The sequence below is a fragment of the Lissotriton helveticus genome, chromosome 3_1 (genome assembly GCF_964261635.1).
Source record: "Lissotriton helveticus chromosome 3_1, aLisHel1.1, whole genome shotgun sequence".
NCBI classification, from domain to species: Eukaryota; Metazoa; Chordata; class Amphibia; order Caudata; family Salamandridae; genus Lissotriton; species Lissotriton helveticus.
In genome coordinates, this window is record NC_136061.1 from 1,909,671,683 (window position 1) to 1,909,688,540 (window position 16,858).

General features: G+C 45.8%; 1 protein-coding gene across 3 annotated transcripts in view; it reads left to right on the plus strand.

Annotated features, from left to right (window-relative positions):
- The window catches only part of SLC67A1 (solute carrier family 67 member 1), a 1,118,404-nt gene that overhangs the window by 237,350 nt on the left and 864,196 nt on the right, over nucleotides 1-16,858 (plus strand). For all 3 annotated transcript variants that reach the window (XM_078682895.1, XM_078682893.1, XM_078682894.1), the window contains exons 2-3: nucleotides 8,076-8,278; nucleotides 16,602-16,699. In XM_078682895.1, coding sequence (XP_078539021.1) covers nucleotides 8,102-8,278; nucleotides 16,602-16,699 — 275 coding nt within the window. In that variant the 5' untranslated portion in view covers nucleotides 8,076-8,101. The remainder of the gene's footprint in view (nucleotides 1-8,075; nucleotides 8,279-16,601; nucleotides 16,700-16,858) is intronic.

Sequence of the window (16,858 nt, forward strand, 5' to 3'; positions counted from 1 at the left end):
CATGTTAATTGACATGATGTGACCAGGGCAACAGGCAGCCACACAAGTGCGCATGAGTGGGGACGGAGGGTGAATTTTTTACCCGTGCGCACTCATGCGCACTTGTGTTTGCGCTTTTTTGCGCATGCCCATTAGGAGCCCTCCGGGCTCCTAATGGGCATGCTACGGGCGAAGAGTAACCTGTGCCCCAAGCCAATCCTGGGGCTGCAGCAGCGCCAGGATTGGCTTTGAGGGGCTGCCAGTCTAGTACCAGAATCGTGACGTGAACTTAGGCGCCAAGGACCGGCTGTGTGAGGTAAGTTTTGTTTAAGTTTTGTTTTATATAATTCCACCCCCACCCCTCCCCCTCCCGCGAGCCACGACTGCTGTAGATTAATCAGAGCAAAAGATTTACAGCTTTCTTGCTGGAACATGACTCACTGAAGATGCTGCTCTACTAGGCTCGGAAGGGTCCCGGGACTGAGGGGCGGCAAATCGGCGATGAAGGCGCGAGGACCTCCTTGAGCGAGAAGTATTGTTCGTTAGAGCTGCCATGTTAGAAATATAATGCGACTGTCGTGTTGTGGCTCAGAAGTAACTGCATCCAATGACCTGTTAGCAGTGCCTCGCTTCTTGCTTCAGCCCGGGCAATTACGGTAGCAATGGGATTGTGTGTGTCCAACCTAGGCTATCAGACATGATGGGCTTGCTGCGCTGTGGGTCGGGAGGGATAGTGAACCGGGTTGCATTTCAACTGCCTAAGGCGGATGAGTCCTGAACAGGGCAAACATTGTCTCAGATTGTTGAACATCTTTACGAAATGTCGGTCTTTGCTAGACGAGGAGAGATTTAAAGTAGAATGCTAAAAGTAGAGATTCTCCTCAGGGACCTCACGGCATGACTGCACGAGCTTCTTCAAAGAAGCCCTGGTGAGCATTACTTGTTGAAAATATGCATGGCAATGCCTTCTGCCGGAGCATTCTTCTTCCTGCAGTTGTGTTAATTTATAAATCTCTTGCGCAGGGCAAAAGTCACTTCCTGATGTTTTAGCTGCAGATCAGCATCCGGAGGTTGTTTACCATCTGTACCAAGTGTGCACTAGAGCCGATGGCATCAGGCCAGTAATCACTACTCCATAAATTCTGGCTGCTGCCAAACATCAAAGTCGCTACTTTAGACCAGTTAAGATGGAGTCAGTTTTGTCCATCAATCCCTTGGTTTTCCATAAGGTATTTTTGAAACTATCTGCCAATGACAGTTTGCCTCTTATATGGGTGGAAAACCACTTGCTTGTTATTGGTCTAAGTATGGAATCGAAGACCCATGGATCAGGTAAGCTAGGCGCAAGGAATAAAATACACAATGAGTTAAGATGAGAGTACCGACCCATGGGTGACTTCAGGTAGAGAAACAGAGACCCACATTAGTAGCATAATGGCGTTCTGAGTCCAAACTAATATAAAGGAATCAAACCTGCACCTGTGACGATATGGATGGACTTTAAGTTAATGGTATTTACTGTAGTCTGTTACCAGGCATAGTAGTGACATCGGTACGCCTCTGCCCACAAGCTCCCCCAACCAAATGATACACAGACAAGCATGTTGGGATGAAAAGTTGCAGGTTTATTTGTAGTACAAATAACAGATGGGTTAACTGACAGGCGACCCCCCTAAAACCCCGCAACCCCTTGTTGCAGGGCGCCTGAAGTTGAGCCAAAGAAGCGGACACCAGCGGCCATACCCTGGTGTGGTATTCGGGAGGAAATCCTCCCACCGGCAGAAATAACGTCCACCCACCCCACCCTCCGGGGAAGGGAGAGTCAACTCACACCTTCTCCATCCAGGCGGGGCGTTATCGGCAAGCCCCCGGTTGCTCAGGCTTACAACCGCCCTAAGGACTCGAAACCAAGTCCCCAAGAAGGGCCCCTTGGATTATGTATGACTCAGCACGGTGCGATTCGCACTGGGGCTTCAGGTCCTGTTCCTGCGCCTGTCCTGTATGGGGATCGCCTTGTAACTCCTCCTGCAACCTAGAAAACAAAATACATTGTCAATAATTCCCCCCTCCCCACTTCCCCCCTTTCAGCGGGTGAGCGGCAGGGAGGGGAGCTGGAAAGCGCCGGCCTCGCGTCCGTCGGAAGGGGGATTGGGGTGAAAGAAGGGGGTCTGGGGGGGCCTAAAGGACCTAGGCTGGCGAGGAGCAGCCTGGCACGACCGACTGATGAGTTGGGCAGCAGCAAAGAGGTCACGGGGAGGGAGGGGTGCACATATATCTTGTCCCAAGGGGGGACGGACTTCCCCTGAGTTAGCCCGCCCACCTCCCTCCCCTGAACTGTGCGATCGGCTCCCCACGCCCTTCTATGGGGTCTGCCCTCCTATGGGGTCCCCTGCAGGGACCGCGTGCATCCTGCATAGTAGTGACATCGGTACGCCTCTGCCCACAACCTCCCCCAACCAAATGATACACAGACAAGCATGTTGGGATGAAAAAGTTGCAGGTTTATTTGTAGTACAAATAACAGATGGGTTAACTGACAGGCGACCCCCTAAAACCCCGCAACCCCTTGTTGCAGGGCGCCTGAAGTTGAGCCAAAGAAGCGGACACCAGCGGCCATAGCCTGGTGTGGTATTCGGGAGGAAATCCTCCCACTGGCAGACATAACGTCCACCCACCCCACCCTCCGGGCAAGGGAGAGTCGACTCACACCTTCTCCATCCAGGCGGGGCGTTATCGGCAAGCCCCCGGTTGCTCAGGCTTACAACCGCCCTAAGGACTAATGGGGCGCCGTCAAAACCAAGTCCCCAAGAAGGGCCCCTTGGATTATGTATGACTCAGCACGGTGCGATTCGCACTGGGGTTTCAGGTCCTGTTCCTGCGCCTGTCCTGTATGGGGATCGCCTTGTAACTCCTCCACAGCCCTGGGCGTGGCACCCGCTGCACCCAGAGCCCCCACTACCTAGCCCTTATTCCTCCTCTATCTGCATCCGGCTGTTTCTAACACTTCGCCTAAGTCTAATAGGAATATTGCCATGCCTACTTTAGACAAATGAACCCCGTCAGATTCCCAGCAGCCAATAGATTTAGCGTGAAGCAAGCCGTGCCTGATGAAACCCACCCCTTGCTGTACACTGAACTTGCGCATCGCTGTGTGTATGTGCCTACGTGTGACCTCTAGTGCCTCCTGCGATGCTACCCCATGCCAGATAGGTCTTGGAGTTATTTCAGACCATATTATGTTGCATTTTCCCAGTTCGCCGCTCATGATGCTCAAGTCCTTCCTCATTGCGTCTAACAGTCGCCTCTTGCCTAACGTTACCAGGTCGTTTCCCCCTAGATTCACCACTAAGATGTTTGGAGTTCGCCTGTTTTCTTTACATAACCTACGCAGCGTCGCTAAAAGTGCCGCCCAATGCATCCCGGGGAAGCCGAACCAAGATATGTTAGTGTTGGTGAAGCCATGCTTCCAGGTGTTAGCATTCACCCATCTCGCCAATCTGGTGACATAAGAGTGCCCCAACACCCATACCTCTGTTCCTGCAATGAGACACAATAGGTTGCAAGATTATAGTTTATTAAAACACTTCAAAGCACTGCAACGTAATACAACCATCAAGATGTGGCAACTCAAATTGTAACACACATTGTGTCTTACACTGCCACCTAAGCATGGCCTACACATTGTATCTTACACTGCCACCTAAGCATGGCCTACATATTTATTCCTTTATTATTTACACGTTGTCCTCCCTAGTTCTGCTAACGGGGCGTATTATACTCAATGGTCTCACATATATTTTGTAGCAGTTGGAGTCTCACCGACCTACTTTCCTAATCGCCTCTGCTGGGAGACCTTCCCTGAAGGCGGTGGTGGCTGCACCTAACCTGAAAGAGTGGGAGCTGAACTTGGCCCCATTCGCTGTGTAGCCCGCTAAGAATAGGCACCCCTGCATCACATGGTCTACCTGATACTTCGTGACCGGGGAGCCGTCTGGATGTATCAGTAGCAGCCCATCCGTGTGGGGCTGGCAAGGCAGGAAGGCGACCAGCAAGGCCACCGGGCAGTAGCTGTCATTGCCCAGGCGCTGTAATGAAACGCTCCTACCCTTGCATGCCTGGTCTGTTTTTGATGATTGTAAGAAAATCTCTACTGATTCCGCTGTCAATCGAACGTCCTTCATCAACAGCGCCTTAGAGTTCATCTCTTTTTTGGAGCGGGCTACCAATTCACCTTTCCTAAATACTCCAAATAATGCTAGGCTGAATGTCACAGCGAAGAGGGCTGCTTCGTCAGCAGAGTGGGTGACCGTTGGAAGAGCGTCTAGCATGTTCTTTAATGTCTCGTAGTCTATGGGGGCCATTTGGTCTGCTTGTTTGGGCATCACTCTTGCCCAGCCTTTGAGTGCCGCCCTGGTTGCGAATAATGTGGTGGGGTCCTTCTGACCTAGCAGCCGGGCATGGTGCCCGATAGTCGACAGATGACCGGCTATCCACGAATGGCTCTTCCCTTCATCTTTTGCCCAAACCATGAATGCCTGCACACTCTCAACCTGTCTCGTGGCTTCCCCCTCCCAAGGCCCCATGATTTCGCAAAATGTCTTTCCACAAGTCTGATATCTTCTCATCGTCCGGGGTGCCAGGGACATCTCGCCTAGTTCTCTAATGCGCTGCGCCACCGCAGCAGGTGCCAGAGCTGAGCCGGGAAAGGTGTCATCTCTTCCCTCGCTCTCGGCCAGGCATCTCAGAACCTCTGCCAATGAAAACGTGAAAGTGCGTCCGCAGCCGCATTCTGGATTCCTGGGATGTGCCTAGCCCTGCATTCCACGTTATTGTACAGGCATACTTTGACAAGTTCCCTAAGTAAGCATAGCACAAGTGCGCAAGAGGCCGACTGGGTGTTGATGGCCTGGACCACCGCCATGTTGTCGGACCAGAGGACCACCCTTTTTGTAGTTAACATGGAAGGCCAGAGGTGGAAGGCCACTACAATTGGGAAGAGTTCCAATACCGTTATGTTGGCCGTTATCTTTTTCTTTCTCCATGCATTTGGCCACTCCGCTGCGCACCACTCCCTGTCGAGAATCGTGCCAAAACATTCCTTGCCTGCCGCGTCAGTAAACAACGTCATCTCCTGGCTGCTGGACCAGGGGTCCCTCCATATCACAGAGCCATTAAACTGTTCAAGGAATTCCCCCCACAGCTTCAGGTCTTCTTTGACCCCCAAACTCAACCTCACTTGATGGTGTCTGCGCTTTATCTTTGCTGCTGTCCTGGCTAACCTGCGCGCAAAAGCTCTACCCGCTGGAATCACTTTTGTGGCAAAGCTTAGTCTTCCATGAAGGCTTTGTATATCATCGAGTGACACCTTATCTTGAACCAATACCGTTTTGATCTGAGCTGCCAGTTTGGTGACTTTGTCCGCTGGAAGCCTGGCCTCACCTGCTTCTGTGTCAATTTCTACGCCTAGGAAAACCAGAACCTGCGCTGGGCCCACAGTCTTCCCCGGAGCACTCCCAAGTTCTTTGTTATTTCTTGACATTTCGCCAGCGCCTCCGCGCAGTCTTGTGTTCCTGATCTACCTACAAAGAGGAAGTCATCCAAATAATGCGTCACACTTTCAACCCCTTCCACCTCCTGTAGCACCCATTGTAGGAAGGTGCTGAAAGTCTCAAAGAATGCGCACGAGATGGAGCAGCACATGGGCATGCACTTGTCATAGTAATAATCATTGCCCAGCCTAAAACCCAGCAAGTTTTGGCTGCTGGGATGCACTGGCAGGAGGGGGAAAGCTGACTCAATGTCCGCTTTCGCCAGCCAGGCCCCCTTGCCCGCTCTGCGTACGAGGTCCAGTGCCACATCGAAGGAGCAGTAAGAGACCGAGCACACCCCTTCTTCTAAGTTGTGATTTACCGATTCTCCTTCGGGATAAGACAAGTGGTGTATAAGCCTGAATGCCCCGGGCTCTTTTTTGGGTACTATCCCTAGGGGGGATACAATTAAGTTTTCGAGCGGTAGCTGTGAAAATGGGCCAGCAACCCTCCCCAGCTCCTTAACAACCTTTGCTCTTACCACCTCTGGGTTGTCCCTAGCTGATTTCAAGTTTTCAGCGTCACGTGCCACAGGCACCCCTATGTATAGTATGACAAAACCTTCTGTAAACCCTCCCAAGAGCAGTCTCCCATCCAATCTATTGGGATATTTATGCAGCAAACTAATTAGTCTGTCCAGTTTTATCGGAGATGGCCCTTTCACCGCGCCAAACCTTGAGCCTAGCTGACTGGGGGGGGGGGCAGTGCTCATGCGGTGTGGCGGTGGTGATGACTTGATAGGTGGCGTTAAAGGAGGGGTGTTAGAGGCGGGGGGCGGATGGGGGGGGAGTGACGAGCCCATGTTATCTATTCTGCCAGGAACCGCCCCTCCCCCCTTGCTGACCACTTTGTTTATGTCCTTTGGGTGTCCTGCAGGTTCCTGCCTGGTGTTGCCCTCCACAGTTGCTGCACGTGTGTGTAAACTTGCAGGATCTCCCCCAGTGGCAGTGCCCGCTGTTAAACAATCTGCATGACCCCGCCGGAGACTTCCCGCCCCCCCTTCTTTGACCCCTCCCCCTTTGGCCCCACCGAAAGGGCGAATTTTTTTGCTCTGCCTGAACTGTTGTGCTGCTCTTATCACTTGCCACTACCTGTGCTTCCTGACCTTTTTTGTTTGTTGTCACGCCCTGGAGCGCCCTGGACCCCATATGGTCCATCCACAGCTGAACTTCTTTGTGGTCCCAACACATGTTAGGTGATCTGGACATTTTCTTCCGGAATTCCCTGTCGTAATCCAACCAACCTAAGCCTCCCCACTTCTTCGCCTCATTGTGTATCAATCTCCCATACTGTGGTCACGGGGAGGGAGGGGCGCACCTATATCTTGTCCCAAGGGGGGACGGACTTCCCCTGAGTTGGCCCGCCCACCTCCCTCCCCTGAACTGTGCGATCGGCTCCCCACGCCCTACTACGGGGTCTGCCCTCCTATGGGGTCCCCTGCAGGGACCGCGTGCATCCTGCAATGTCAGGCCTAAACAGGCTATAATAAATGAAATCTATTGAGTGCAGTGCAGCGAAGGGTGAGTAATGTCTGTGTGAGTGCAGGTTGAGCAGTATGCCTGTGTGAGTCCAGGGAGAGTGATGTAGATGGGTGAATGCAGGCTTAGTGATGTGTCAGGGAAGGGTGAGCAATGGGTCTATGAGTGCAGGGTGAGTAGTGTGCCTATGTGAATGCAGGGAGAGTGATGTATCTGTGCAAGTGCAAAGAGACTTGTCTGGTTACACACAGAGATGTTTGCCAAGCCACCTCTTTCTCAAATTTGCTTGAGAATGCACCATTTGCCCAATCTTTTTTTCAAAATGTTCTCGGCTAACCCCTTGTAGGTGGTTAGGGCTCGCTCGCTACGCTCGCTCGCCACAGTACAGTAATTGCGCCTCACCACTTTCAAATGTCACCAGCCACCACTGAGCAGGGGGTGGGAGATGAGAAGCCAAGGAAAGAGAATGATGGGTATTAAAAAAATCGCCAGTGGCACGTAAATTATTTAAAGCATTTTAAAGTGACTCACTTGAGCCAATTGAGAGGGACAATGTCCTTTGCATGAATTTAATGCAGACAACTTCTGCGCCCATCTGAAGATTGGCGTCCTGGGCCCGGGGCCCTTGCCAACTGCCACCTTGGGCTTCTCAACACATCCCCTCCGCCCATACACCGAGGATGTCTGCAGGTAGGAGACTTTGATTCACCAGAGCCCACCACTACGTGAAGTATATGTTGTCTCACCATCAATTAAAAAATAAAAAAGACTATGCAATCTGAGCTAGAAGAGCATCGGATTTAGGTTCCCATAGCTATGGCCTTGCGTCATTTACTGAATCATAAGTATACATTTTACTACAAACCCCGAAACGACTAGCATGCCAAAACCTGTTAAGTAACGTGTTTCTCGGAGCCATTGTTTGGTTTTGTAACATGACTCAGCGAAATGTGTCTCTCTTAGTTGACCTTTGTCCTTCACTCTGCAAAAAGGACGTGACTAAAGTAAAAATATTCCTTTTTCATTTTAGCAGCGGACTACACCCTCGCCGACAGTATGAATGAAGGGGCAAGTTTACGAAACAGTAAAAAGTATCAAGAGCGAAACCAAAAAAATGAAGAGAAAGAAAGAGAGACAGAACGTGGGAGCCAAAAGCAACGTGTGATCCTGGCTGCCTACCTGCTCGCAGCGCTGGACATGTCTTGTTTATTTATGCAGTTTTCAACCGTTCCTGTAAGTATGGTATTAGAACGTATTTTAGGCTCCTACGAAGATAATTGTCAGCGTTCTTGCTGCTCCATTCTTTGGTTTTCAGGAATTGTTATTGTTTATGAAGCATTACAAGCCAATACGTCTTAATAAAACCTGGAGGGGCAGCATGCATTATTTTGCCGTCTCTTTTGCTGGGGAGCCATTTTAGAATGTTTCACTTGTAATGGTATGATTATATTGTGTTAAACATTGGTATTTACATAGCACGACCAAGTTCATAAGCGCCAGGGCACTGTACACTCTGCTGGAGACCATACACCACCATGCACCCCATTAGGGGTAACAAGCGCTATATAAATGCAAACCTTTTGTCTCTCTTCTATCCTTCCACTAACCTTCGGAATCCAAATGACTGACTAACCTATCCACCACTCAAATTACTTTCATATTTCACTATACTAATTCAACACTAATCCTTTATGGGTTCCGGAGTAGCGTGCTACTGGGCGAAAAAGCACTTTGACGCCTCGTCAGGGGTAGTAAGCGCTATAAAAATGCAATTACAATACAGCACAATGTACACCTAATGTGTAATTACTGAATTATACTTCTCAAATTTACTGTTGGATTTCACCTATGCAAAGAAGAAATGGGGGGAGAGGGAGGATAAACAAACTAGGTCAGCCTCCAGTCTATATCAAAAAGTCAGGAACCCACTGTGATGGGTTCAGAGACCTAGTTTGTATGTATGGTCACTGCGTAATTCCGTCAGTGTCTGCCATAAGGAGAAAGACAAATTTCTTTCTAGAGTCCCCTCACTCACCGGGGTTTCCCCACGGTGACATGCTTCATCATTGGGGCCATCCCAGTTCTCTACGAAAAGGGGCGTGCTGCGACTAGCGAACTACGCAGGAGCACTATATTTGTGAAAGGCTATGTGTGGTGTAAAGTGTTGTGGTGGTGGAGTGGTTGTGTGATTAAAAATACCGTGCTAGTGGGCCTCAACAATTTATTCTGCTCCTAGTTTGGTATGATAAAATGGGGTGACACTGTTATCTAGCCTTAAATTGGGCTAAATCAGTGTTCTGTGGTCGACATGTTTCAAGCTCCCCAAGCTTTTCATCAGGACCATACAGGGTCCAGCCCTGTATATACCACTCCTATATTTAAATAAATAGGATTGATTCTGATATTATTCTTTTGCGCTATTACTCATTAGACATGCGTGTTTATACATACGATTTGTATCTTACTGGCATATCTGTAAAAGAGAATGAGACTTGATTAGTGGCAAACATCCCCCCTAAAGAGCAAGGGGATCACACATGCAGCTCACATTGTCTAGGGCGTGGGTGTGCCTTGTGCACCTTATTGGTGCGTGCAGGCTCTCAAATCCGGTGCAAAGAATAAAAATAATGTGAAAAACCATGGTATCGTGAATTCACACATATAAATAACACAGGACTTGATGTGACTATAGACTTGACACACAACATATATATACACATAATTTCGTCATGGCAAAGGGCATATTTACATGTATTGGTGCTAAATTGCACTTCATGGTCTCAGGCGAGGGCGGGATCACCTCGTGGAAACATTGCTGTAAGGTTTTTTAAAGCAAGTCTATAGTCACATCAAGTCCTGTGTTATTTATATGTGTGAATTCACGATACCACGGTTTTTCACATTATTTTTATTCTTTGCACCGGATTTGAGAGCCTGCACGCACCAATAAGGTGCACAAGGCACACCCACGCCCTAGACAATATGAGCTGCATATGTGATCCCCTTGCTCTTTAGGGGGGATGTTTGCCACTAATCAAGTCTCTTTTACAGATACGCCAGTAAGATACAAATCGTATGTATAAACACACATGTCTAATAAGTAATAGCGCAAAAGAATAATATCAGAATCAATCCTATTTATTTAAATATAGGAGTGGTATATACAGGGCTGGACCCTGTATGGTCCTGATGAAAAGCTTGGGGAGCTTGAAACATGTCGACCACAGAACACTGATTTAGCCCAATTTAAGGCTAGATAACAGTGTCACCCCATTTTATCATACCAAACTAGGAGCAGAATAAATTGTTGAGGCCCACTAGCACGGTATTTTTAATCACACAACCACTCCACCACCACAACACTTTACACCACACATAGCCTTTCACAAATATAGTGCTCCTGCGTAGTTCGCTAGTCGCAGCACGCCCCTTTTCGTAGAGAACTGGGATGGCCCCAATGATGAAGCATGTCACCGTGGGGAAACCCCGGTGAGTGAGGGGACTCTAGAAAGAAATTTTTCTTTCTCCTTATGGCAGACACTGACGGAATTACGCAGTGACCATACATACAAACTAGGTCTCTGAACCCATCACAGTGGGTTCCTGACTTTTTGGATTTCACCTATGTACATTTTTAGTAAGCACAAGGAGTGTCACACGATATTGATTTTCAGTCAAGTGCCAGGGCGGGATTCAAACCCTGGTACCAAAGGTCCCAATGTTAACCTATGAACCACTTGGCTGCACATCCTCCTCTCTAGTGGAAAATGCATTAATTGAGGAAATGTTGTTACATTTCAGCATGCTGGATATCACCACACTTTTCTAAATCAGGCTCATATTGCATAGCAAAATGTTTCAACTGCAGAAGTGCTGGCATAATCTCGAACTAAAACATCTTTAATTATAGGTTTCAATTTACAACGTTTTTTCTATGAGCAAATGTTATCTCTGGACAGAGGTGCGACTAAGTCCTGAATTTTCATCTGTAAATCATGCTTAGTCATGGGAAAAAACGTTTGCATATGGTGTCTTATATTTAAATAAGAAGGTAGCCTAAGTGCTTATCAAATATTTTTAGAGGATGCATCACAGGTTCCATGTGTAATATCGGTACATGAAGGCGTTCTGGGATCGTAAAATACGATGCCAAAGGCTCAGTGATTTATTAATGTCACCGGAACCTTGAGATGGCAAAATCGGACCATGTTACACATTAGCTATTAAGTACTCCTACTATTGCTTGTTTATTTTGTGGTAGTTAGTTTAAAAAACCTGTTTCCTTGAGAGTGCAGCAAACAATGGGAACTGATTGGAATCAAAATCATTAGGTTTCCCTTTCTTGAATACACGTCTGATAAAACAATGGACAATAGTGATGACCTGTCGATGTATGTGATTGGTGGCTGCAGCATTTGCCACATCACTTATATTATTTCCAGCTCAGAAAGATGAAAATAAAATTGGCAGAGAATGATCTGCATAATTTCTCTCTTTTGCCACATAACCCTAGTGGCCCTAACAATGGTAGTAAAGCTGTGCGAAGTGTTTTGGGAGCAATCAATATGATGATGAAACTGTACGATATTTCCCATGTCTTATAGTTCCTTGTGAAATATGTGTTTTTATACCACTGTATCTTTTGCAACCAAAGCCACGAAACATGTAATATTTAGTATCTATGCAGATGTGCAGAGCAGGGAGTGGCAGAGCAGCTCATGAGTCATGATGCTTCTCCCCATCTCCACCAATGGTAATATATAGATAGGCTTTTCCTGTTTTCAGTTTCTATTTTTTGGTAAATTCTGGTGGGGTTTTTCTCGTTTTTTTCCATACCTTAAAAAACAGTGGTAATCAGTGGTTACACATTTTCGTGCCAATAAAAACAACAGAAACAGTGTTTTTTTCACTGTAAATGGAATTTAAATGTAATTTTAATGATTGTGTGTTTTCTGCAATGATAGTGCATGTGTATAGATAGCATGTGCACAGGGTATATGAGGTCCAAATAAGTTTTTTACAAATCAAACTTATTGTAGTACACCATACAATACTTCTTTAGTGAGTCTTTGGTCATGCGTGCACACTCTTTCCTTCCTATGTAAACGTTTATCTGTGAAAAGGCCCTCTCAACATTGGCACTTGAGAGAGGCAAAGCCAAACCAGCCAGTACACAATTTGCTAACTCTGGCAACCCCCATTCTAATACTAACTCTGGCAATGACATAGCTTTCCATGCCAATAATGGCGCCCCTGAAGATTGTGATTCTCTAGGACATGTTCTGCAACATATGTGTTGAATTGGGCACATATGCCCTCAGTTATTGAAGAAGTCAAAAATAAAGCAGTACTTTTCAAAGTCTGGAGAAAATTCTGAAGGGATCTAGAACTTGTAAAGAGTACCTCAGTGAGGCTTCATTAACCGCATGCGCGCTGCGGCTATTTTTGTGCTACGCGGCTTTTTTCCAAAAGCCGCGTTACATGACGAGCTCAGCTCGTCATCAGCGTGCGAGCGGCGCAACTGATGACGAGCTGAGCTCGTCATCAGCGCTGAAGGGGTTAACTTCAAATGCCATGGTTGGTGAAGGAACATTTCTATGCATCATTGCAATCCATTTCCCATAGACTGTAAAATAAAATTTCCTGAATTGTTCCTCAACATTTCTTTGCTTACCAAGTGGCAAGAATTCTAACATGGAGCATGTTGCAGTGCCAAAGTCACTAAAATTGTCATCCAGCTTACTCTCAAGGAGATGTTTCAGATCTACACCAGTTACACTGAACACTTGGTAGACAAGGGTATTTTCAGAACCTAGTATTTTGATTACGTCTACTACAGCAGTCACATTTTTCTGACGCTTTGTTTGATGCCACACAAAGCACAACATGAGAAATATTCGCATTTTAGTCCCCGACTTAACGAAACAGTGCACCAGAATGGACTAGAAAGTCAATAGCATTCTTCATTATCTCTTAAGATTGTAATGATGCTTTCAGCATACCATCTAGCAAGTGACAAGGATCTCTTATAGGGAAGTGGAGAAGTGTGGCTCAATGGTTAGAGCGGCAGACCCTGATGCAGAGGTCTAGCCCGGGATCAGGGTTCAATTCCCCGCCTCGGCGGGTCTTGGGCTCAAAAATTCCACGGACCTGATAATTCTCGCCTCGGTGCCTATTCCAATCATGGAGTCCCACTCTGCAACTCTGGGCAGTAGCTTGCTTAATCTCCATAACGGCCCCCACAACGCTAAGGATGCCTGGCCTCCACCTTGGGGGTGCCCAGGAGTGGACACCTCACAGGGAAAGCCAGGATGGGTTCCACAGTGGTATTCGTACAAGCGCCTTGAGACCCTTGCGGGTGAGTAGTGCGCTATACAAGTATCAATTTACATTTTAAATTTACATATATCAGGTATCCATTTTGACAGGCCATCATACAACTTTTTCATATACGTAGCTGAATTACTGCAAATACAAACAATATCACTCCAATCTTTATTGAACTTGGTAGGAATTTTTTTCAGTAGCATTTCAAGTGACACTACGTACAATGTTTACCAAACATCTGGTGTAATGTTTTCACCACTATCTCAGATGCTTGGTGATGACATTCTTTTCACATATACCTGTCACTACACCTTGCATTGAGTGTTTAAAGCCTGGGGTGTTTGACGATTCACTCACAATCAATACTGACTCGCTAGAAAAGGGAGCTTATGTATCAGAGGATTGCACCATTCTCTGTCTGTGAGTAAATGTGTTGGTACATATTGGGAAAGATAATTATGAAACCAGCCATTTTTCCTATCAGTGAAATCAAATGCAGCCAAAATATCAAATATGATTTTGATATTTCCCGATTCTCTACAGTTTATAAAATAACTTCATAAGACCTAGAACATGCTTCTAAACACTGCATCTTTAGACCAAAGTCCACAAAATTGAAAAAGCAGACAGAAGAGAGAATGTTTTAGTGACATCCCTTAACAAAACAAACTCAAGCAGAATAATGTTAGCCCATTCTTTCTTGCTGCTGCCTTGTATAACAAAGTTACAGCGTATTGGCCCCTTCAGGAAGAAATAAAAATGACTCTTTCACTCATCTTTACATTTCTTCGAATGGCACTTAGTTTGTGGTTGCAAAGGTGTTTTTTCAGTGTTTATATGTTTACACTGGTGATGGCTATTTTCCTTTCAGTGGGGTTTTATCAGTTATTATAGGTTTAAACCTAAAACCAGATAGCCTATACATAGAATATTATACTCTGCTCATCTGCATGTATTGTGTATGCCCTTTGCTCTAAGGATTTTTCACTGTCAAATGGTGTATTTACAGCATAGTTTTCTACATGGTTTGGCTAAGGCTCTTTAGTGTTTTGTATGGGTATTGTTAAAATATTATAATATAGTCATGATGTGTATTTTGGAAGGTGGGTGTGGAATTATTTTATATCATCAGACTTTAATCCCAGAGCAAGAAAGAAAAGAGCAGAAAAGAGAGAATGAAAGAGATAGGAAACATTAAGAAGGAGAGAAAGCATAGATGCCCGAATGAGTTGTAGGGTGATGGGAGGGATGTATGACGTTACAACGCATACTTTTACTCCGCAGACCATTACAACGCGACTTTTACTCCGCATACCGTTACAACGCATAGCACCTTGGGGCGCTGGATAGTGGTAAGTATAATTTACTATTCTAACTCCAGTCCCCGTGGACCCTAGGGAAGGTGTTGGATAGTAAATTATACTTATTACCTATCCTAGAGCGCCCCCCAGCGCAATGCGTTGTAATGGTATGCGGAGTAATGGTCGCGTTGTAATGGTAGTGCGGAGTAAAAAATGCGTTGTAACAGGTGTATACCGATGGGAGAAATCCTCATGAGGTGATATTGAAACTAGACAACTTTAGTACTTGGCAACACCAGGCTTCTGTAGCACCAAAAAGTTTGGGTCCTGAACGTATTTGCTGTACAAATGAAGCACTGGCACTTCACCATACTAAAGACAATTTAGGAAAAAATGGTGGCACACTAATGTATTTTGTTCAAAGATTCCCCAAAAAGCGATTGGTATCACATGCATTGGTCTGTCATTTTGCAAAACTCATATAGAATACTGTCTCATTTCTACATTCCACTTTTCATTGTTAACAATCTGCACCTAAACAGATTCGCATAGTATTATGACCGTGAATAGATTTAAAAGGGATGGGGTGGATGACTTGCCAGGGATTTATATTAGTCTATAGTTGCTCTTTCTGGCAAAAATAACGTTATTGTTTTCTACACTTTGTTTAATTAGAATGGATTAGTAACTTACATATATGTAAATGTAGTACCCCTAGAGTAGCTTCATAGCTCCAATCTGGAGGCAGACTAGTTCTGAAATAACTTTTTTCTACCCCCAAATACCAGATGTAGGTTCAACAACTCCTTACCATCCCAGGCAGGAGCAAGTTATACTACTCCCATTCAGTAACCAAACATCATAATTGTACGTGTTATCATACATGTTATTTATCAGTGGTCTTTCCCCCATCACAGGCCTCTGGACACTTGGCAATGGGATTAGTTGAACTGGCTTCTGATTCCAATTTTTCACCCTCGTGCCCCCTATTACCCACTATTTTGTGACATCTGTGTATGTAAGATATGAGGACAAAGCCTGTTGGACCAGGGTGGTCGCAGACCCCCCACAATAGGAATCATGGATGGCAGTAGGCACTCTCCTACCCGTCCAATGGAGTCCAAAAAGTGGTGGTCAGATTTCGATAGAGCTTTAAAACAGAAAGACCCAATTAATTCCCCCAATACTGTACAAATAGATTAAACAATATGATTGAAAAGCAGAGCCGTGGGGAATTTCATATTTGATGGACTTTTAATTGAAAAAGGGACAGCAGGATCGTGTGAGGCAGACTCAGCCTGATGTTCCTGCACCCAGAAGATCCAGGAGCAGGAACACAGGGCCAGTTGTGATCAGTGCGGAGCTGTTTCCTACCTGGAGATTTTGCTCCACTCGTTTCTTAATCAGGGCTTTGCTGATTAAAATAGAGGATCCTTGCAAAGCACTATTGTGAAGGTGATTGGTGCACACGTGGTTCTTGTGCACATGGTATAGTTTTCAAATTGTTTTGAATTTTGTGAGGCTTATACAAAATACTTTTTCAAATACTATTTCCACCTAGATGAAATGTCAATAGTTATTTTTGCTGAAAATAATATTTATTAGGTTAAATCTCGCTATTCTGTATACATTTTTTAGTGCACAGGCACTGTGGCTTGATTACACACATTTGCACCGGTCAGCCTGAGCCAACTTAAGAACAGCAATTACACTAACTTCCCATTGCAAAAATTATATTCTCATAGAATGCCGAGTGCAAAAAAGAAATTATTTTGTGCCAGTTGGACAGTAAATATTACATATTTACCATTATTGCTTCCTACAAATATCGGTGCAAATGCCTTTCAATGATGCAAATTTAGGTGTTCTGGGCCCAGTTGTATAATATGAGGATTCTTTGACAGCAACTCTGTTTTTTTTGTCTTTAGTACCTGGCGAAGAATCTTGGTTTAGATTCCGTTGGTTTTGGCAGTCTACAGACAACATTTGGCGTTCTTCAACTCATTGGAGGTCCTGTATTTGGCAGGTAACCAAAATATAAATGTACAGGTGTTCCTCAAGGAGGGACACGAAAATTATTTTCGAAAACTGAAGTGAAAGACAAAATTGGTTATCAAATAACCAGATTGAGCAATTGAAACCTAAGACGATGCACGGCATGTCCAAAGATTCATGGTCCGCTACA